This window comes from Rhineura floridana, chromosome 5, assembly GCF_030035675.1.
Source record: "Rhineura floridana isolate rRhiFlo1 chromosome 5, rRhiFlo1.hap2, whole genome shotgun sequence".
NCBI classification, from domain to species: domain Eukaryota; kingdom Metazoa; phylum Chordata; class Lepidosauria; order Squamata; family Rhineuridae; genus Rhineura; species Rhineura floridana.
This window is the reverse complement of record NC_084484.1, coordinates 183,301,904-183,308,403: the sequence shown is the minus strand read 5'-3', so window position 1 is coordinate 183,308,403 and position 6,500 is coordinate 183,301,904. Positions and strand designations below refer to the sequence as shown.

The 6,500-nt window shown below is 47.2% G+C and overlaps 1 protein-coding gene across 1 annotated transcript in view; it reads right to left on the bottom strand.

Moving 5' to 3' along the window:
• Nucleotides 1-1,526: 1,526 nt before the first annotated feature.
• Nucleotides 1,527-6,500, bottom strand: part of PLEKHB1 (pleckstrin homology domain containing B1) — a 40,101-nt gene continuing 35,127 nt past the window's right edge. The window contains exon 7 of the mRNA XM_061629640.1: nucleotides 1,527-2,819. Coding sequence (XP_061485624.1) covers nucleotides 2,683-2,819 — 137 coding nt within the window. The 3' untranslated portion in view covers nucleotides 1,527-2,682. The remainder of the gene's footprint in view (nucleotides 2,820-6,500) is intronic.

Sequence of the window (6,500 nt, the reverse complement as noted above, 5' to 3'; positions counted from 1 at the left end):
GCAGGTGCCAATGGCAGAGAGGGCAACCTCATTCCAGTCTTGACCTCCTCCTCCCTGCGCTCTGCAACAGGCAACACTGAGACTCTGAAGCTGACTGACAGCTCTCCCACGTCGGGCACTGGTTGCAAGGAAAGAGGCCGGCAGGTGGGGGCCGATTGAGGTTGGCGGGGGCGACATCCTGCACACCCTTATGGACCAGCCTCCAGAGCAGTTTTGCTGAGTGCGCTGCACGGCCTGAATTTCTGGCCAGCCAGCAACTCCTGTTTTAACCCACAGGAATGGGATCAGTCCAGGGGGAGTCATTTTTCTTTCATCTCGTATCCTGTGTTGGGAATGTCTGTGGAGAAAGGGGCCAATAATGGATATGAAAATGAAAAGAAATTTCAATAAACCTTGGATCAGCCAGAAAGAGAGTTTGTATACTAATGTCGTCAGAAAGGGCACGTGGAGGGTTTAGTCTGGTCACAGAGCGGTGCTTTCCTCTGTAGAGGGAACGAGTTCTCAAAGGGCCAACATGTTCATCTGTTGTTTTATTACTGTGGCACTTTTGGAGCACTTGCTCTCTCGGGTTGTTTTTCCCTCCTCTGCATCCAGTGCCTTCTCCTCTCACTGTTTTTCTGGCGTTTGCTCAGTTGCCATGCTGGTAGCAAACCCAGGGGCCTCACTTGCTGAAGGAGGAGCAACCCATTATCACTCAGCCTTACGTCAACCCGCCAATAGCAGCTTAAGGCCTACAGTTCTGTGCAAAGGTTATTTTTTTATTGTTATTATTGTGCTCCTCATTGACAACCAGGGGTGTAGTCATCCAGGGACTTGGGTGTGTGTGTCTTAGACCCCTTCCTTTCTTGGGAACAGGGTTGCAGCAGGGTCCCAATGTCTCCAGCATCCTACAAGCCAATCACATGAAAGGGGAGTGTGTTGGCCTCTGAGAAGAGTATTCTAATTGCTTCCTTGTCCTTTCCTGCTAATTGGAGCCAATCAGAGTGAAAGGTGGTGAGTCAGCCACTGAGAAGACTCTTCTCAGTAGCCAACACTCTCCCCTTTCGTGCTGTTTGGCTTCTAGGGATGTCCTTGCGGGAGAAGGCATTAACAAGGATCTGGAAGTGGCTACTCTAACCAGCAGCAAACCACAGTTACAGGGTCACTCGCCCAATGAGCGCAGTCACATCGTCTCTGGTGTCTGGGAAAGACAGGATCCCATTTATGAAACTGTAAATCCAAGAGGGTGTCTACCAGTAGTGTAGTGGCCAATTCAGGAGCGCAGGGTCCCTTCGTGATAATCACAGCCATGCCCCTCCCCCCTTTTTGCTGCTGGGTTGAGAATGAGATCCTTGTTAACGCCTTCTCCCACAACAGACATCCCTAGGAGCCAATAAGCATGAAAGGCGAGTGTGTTAGCTAATGAGAAGTGTCTTCTCAGTGGCTGATTCTCCTCCTTTCACTCTGATTGGCTCCAATCAGCAGGAAAGGACAAGGGAGCATTAGAAGACTCTTCTCAGTGGCTAACATATTCACCTTTTGTGCTGATTGGCTCATAGGATACTGGGGACAGTGGGACCCTGGTACCAAAAAAGTAAGGGGTCTAAGACCCCCTGAGACCCTGGACGACTACACTACTGGTGTCTACCCAAGCTGTTCTCTTAAATGGAGTAAACAAGGACCAGTTGAAGTCAACATCCCCAGCAGCTCAAAGGCCTTCCTTTCACTGAATGAACTGGGACAGGCAGAGCCAACTCAACAAGCTCCTGAAAGGTTGTTTTCTCCCACCCAGCAGGGCTCTGTGCCCTTAACAAGCAGTAATTCAACAGGTGCAGTCACTCCCCATTGTTGAGGAAAAGAGCAACCTGCTGAATTTCTGCCTGTTATGGAGGCCTTAAATGAAGGGGCGCCTTGCCGGAAAGAACGCTTCAAAAACCTTTCACATCTGGTGCTTAGTGGGAGTCCTCTGGTACCATCTGCCGCCTTCTGCAAGCGCTTTTTTCAGAGCAGGGAAATTATTGGCAAGTCTTGCGCGCCAGTGTCATCGTTCCAGTATTTTCACTGGTCTCCATCAAGGGTGGTGATGATGGTGGGACAGCCAGGCTGTGTTCTGTGCAGTAGGGTAATGACGCTGACAGCAACGTTCAATAATCCACAAAGACCAGTTTTCAGTAAGCCTAGCTGGGGGTCACCAAGCAAAGGAATGGCTAGCAGGGGAGCTGTGTGTGTGAGTGAGTGCAGAATGGGAATATTGCAACAGGTGTGGGCAGACTTCAGGCCACTGGGGAGCTATTTTATCTTTTTACTAGTACCCAAGTGGAAGGGAAATGGCAGCTCAGGAGGTGCGCCTAAATGAAAAATGGTGCCTGAGGATGGGAGTGGCCAGGCTCCTACTGCATCCCATGTTGCACTGGGCCTATCTGCATCGGAGTTATTAGAGATCACAGACACAAATGGCCTTCTTGAGAGAAGGGGGAGGAAGCCTTTCTGCTGTTGCTATTGCAAAACAGTTAGCACTAAGAAACAGCTGTCGATCTCCTGCAAATTGTGCAGAGATGTCCCAGGAGGCTTTGATCCTGCTGCTGCCCACCCCTGATCCACAAAACACAGCAGCTTCCCTTTGCTCCCTCCCTCTCCAGGGGAATAGCGGGGGTGTCTTAGCTGAGCAGCTAGGTTTGGGTGGAGGCCACGGTAGAACTGGACTCAGAACCAGCAGGGCATCCACATGAGGGAGCCCAGCGCCGCCCCCGATGCTGCTCCCGCCAGCAGACCCAAGGCCATCTGGTCTCCGGACACACGGTACGGATCTTCGCGGAAAATGACGTGGGTTGTCCCGGGTGCTGTGTGGGGAAGAACAAGAAGTTCAAGAAGAACAGGGTGATGTGCCTACAAAAAAGGCAAATGCTTTTTTAGGCTGCATTAACAGAAGAATAGTTTCCAAATTGTGTAAAGTACTAGTTCCCTTCTATTCAGCACTGGTTAGGCCTCATCTTGAATAAGAAGGATGCGGACAAACTGGAACAGGTTCAGAGGAGGGCAACAAGGATGGTCAGGGGACTGGAAACAACGCCCTATGAGGAGAGACTGAAAGAACTGGGCATGTTTAGCCTGGAGAAGAGAAGACTGAGGGGAGATAGGATAGCACTCTTCAAGTACATGAAAGGTTGTCACACAGAGGAGGGCCGGGATCTCTTCTCGATCGTCCCAGAGTGCAGGACACGGAATAATGGGCTCAAGTTGCAGGAAGCCAGATTTCGACTGGACATCAGGAAAAACTTCCTGTTAGAGCCATACGACAATGGAATCAATGACCTAGAGAGGTAGTGGGCTCTCTGACACTGGAGGCCTTCAAGAGGCAGCTGGACAGCCATCTGTCAGGAATGCTTTGATTTGGATTCCTGCATTGAGCAGGACGTTGGACTCGATGGCCTTATAGACCCCTTCCAACTCTGCTATTCTATGATTCTAAGTTCATGAAGGGTACAGTAAGCTAGGCTGCCCAGTGATAAACTATCTCTCCACCCCTCCCCACCACTTCCTCCTTTTCCCTGGTAGCTCTTAGTGTTTTGTGGACCAGTCAAAGGTTTAAGACGAGCCTTGCTGGGTCAGGCCAAAGGGGGCTCATCTCGTCCAGCATCCTGTTCTCAGAGTGGCCAGGCAGATGCTCCAATGGGAAAAGGCCCCTCAGCAGGGACTGAGTGAAACATCACTCTCTCTTCTTGTGACTCCCAGCAATTGGTGTCCTATGAAAGACTTGATTTCAAAGGGCTCATGATGAAGACTTCTCTCAAATATCACAGGCACCACTTTCCATCGTTAAGTCTTTCTACTTCCGTTGACTCCAGTGGGAGAGTTCACTGAATGGTAAACTTTTCCCCACTGAAGCCAACAAAGTGCTTAATTTCTTTGACTGGAGCAGCACAACCTCGCAATGCTTCTTTTGGACCTGGAAATCAGTCCTTTTAAATGCTGGAAGCAAGAGTTTGCATTTGCTGCAATATAAAACTCTTTTCTTCTGGAGTTTGCACTTTTCCAGGCCAGCAACTCCCCAAACCAAGGAGCTTCACTTGCAAAGAGCTCCCGGATGCTTCTCTTGATCTGGCAGTGAAGAGGAGCGAGGGTGAAGCAGGAAGCAGGCAGGCCCAATCTTCAAGTCAAACTACAAATTGGGTTAAAAGTGTAAACCTGCATCCCTGGGCATTTACAAGTGAAAGAGACAGAAAGGGCACAGACACTGTCCAAGGAAATTCCACAACCCACAGCCAGGTAGTACCTTTATTAGGATCAACCAAAATTTTGCAAAATAGCAAGTAAGCTTTTGAGTTCTCCAGGGCATAAGAACAGCCCTGCCAGATCAGGCCAGAGCCCATCTAGTCCAGTGTCCTGTTCTCACAGTGGCCAACCAGATGCCCCAACGGGAAGCCCGCAAGCAGATCGGGGCACAAGAGCCCTCTACCCTCCTCCGGTTTCCAGCAAGGGGCATTCAGAGGCATATACTGCCTCCAAATGTGGAGGGGGAGCGTGGCCCTCCAGGCTAGTGGCCATTGATAGCCTTATCCTCCCATCAATCTGTCTAATCAGTTTATTGTTTATGACTATTAACATTTTGTTATATTTTTGTAACTGTTAGAATGAATCATGTAATTGTTTTGATGTTGTAAGCTGCCTTGAGCATGGTTTAACTATGGAAAGGAATGATGGTTTAGCTGTGGGCGGCTTAACTATGGAAAGGAATGGCAAAGAAATGATGCCAATAATCTTCTTTTGAAGCCATCCAAGTTGGTGACTATCACTGCCTTTTGGGGGGACAAATTTCATAGTTTAACAATGTCCTGTGTGAAGAAGGACTTTCTTTTGTCTGCCCTGAATATTCCAGCATTCAGCTTCATGGCATGTTCACAAGTTCTAGTGTTTTGAGAGAGGGAGAAAAAAAAATCTCTATCCATTTTCTCCATGCCATGCATCGTTTTATACATCTCTATCATATCCCCCCATTACTCACCTTTTCTCATGACTAAAAGCCCCAAAGGCTGCAACCTTTCCTCAAAGGCGAGTTGCTTCAACCCCTTGATCATTCTGGTTGCTCTTTTATGAACACCTTCCAGTTCTACAATATGTTTTTAGTTATATTTTGTTTTAATATGTTTTAAAAGATGTTTTATTATTTATTTATTATTTAATTTATATCCCGCCCTTCCTCCCAGCACGAGCCCAGGGCGGCAAACAAATGCACTAAAAACATTTTAAAACATCATAAAAACAGACTTTAAAATACATTAAAGCAAAACATATTTAAAAACATTTTTTAAAGCTTTCAAGACATCTTTAAAAAAAAGGTTAAAAACTTTTTTTTTTAAGGTTTAAAAACATTAAAAAGCAGTTCCAGCACAGAAGCAGACTGGGATAAGGTCTGTACTTAAAAGGCTTGTTGAAAGAGGAAGGTCTTCAACAGGCGCTGAAAAGATAACAGAGATGGCGCCTGTCTAATAGTTAAGGGGAGGGAATTGTTTTGTTTTAATATGTTTTTAAAGTCTTTTGTTTTTAAGATGCTTGGAGTGTTTTTAGTGTTTTTGTTGGGCTCCTGAGAGGAAGGGCAGGACATAAATAAAATACTTTTTGAGATGAAGTGACCTAACCTGTACACAGGATTCCAAACACGATCACACCATAGATTAGTGTAACCAAGTCAGGGTTCCAACGAGCCCTGGAGAACTCAAAAGCTGGCTCACTCTTTTGTGAAATTTGGGTTGGTGTTGTCTGATTGGGGACTTTGGCATTGTGCCTAGTGGACCTTCACGGCTTCCTTTGCTTTTTGCCCATGGAGGGAAATTCACCACTGCTACCACCAGGTGTCACCCTAGACTTCAGGATGCCTCTTTGCTAGCAATGGCAGCAGGTGCTAAGATGCTGGAATTCTGTCTAATGAATGCTGTTGGAAGCATCCGGAAGGCCACCCCTTTCAAGCTGGGCATTCTGTATCTCCCATGGGTGGGAGGAGGATTTGACCAAGGGCTCTGCACCACCAATGTGCCATGTTCAGAAAGAGAGGGCTGCAGGGAGCGCTTTGCCACAATTATGGGGCACTGTTTTCCTGGGCTTCTAACGGAGGTGCCCTTTGCTCAGGGCTGTTCCACACCAGACAGAACTTCCTACTCAGCCCCAGATGTATAGGAAACGTATCTTTTTATTATTTATTTAACAGATTTATAAACCGCTTCACAGGCAGAGGCCATCAAAACAGCGTGCAAGGTAAAAACAGGATAAAAAAATACAAAGCCCGATTTTGCAAAGCAGCAACATCATTTCTACAAAACTCTGAAGACAATAAAATCATATTTGCAAATATGCAATTGATATTATTATTAATAAATGGCTTCCTCCTCCTCAATTTAAAAGTTGTTCACAGAGAGGGCCACCTGTGCTGGCTGGGGCTGATGGGAGTTGTAGTCCCAAACATGGGAGAGCATCAGGTTAAGTAAGGCTGCATTAGACAGGACTGCTAGACTTCCCTGATTGATTGA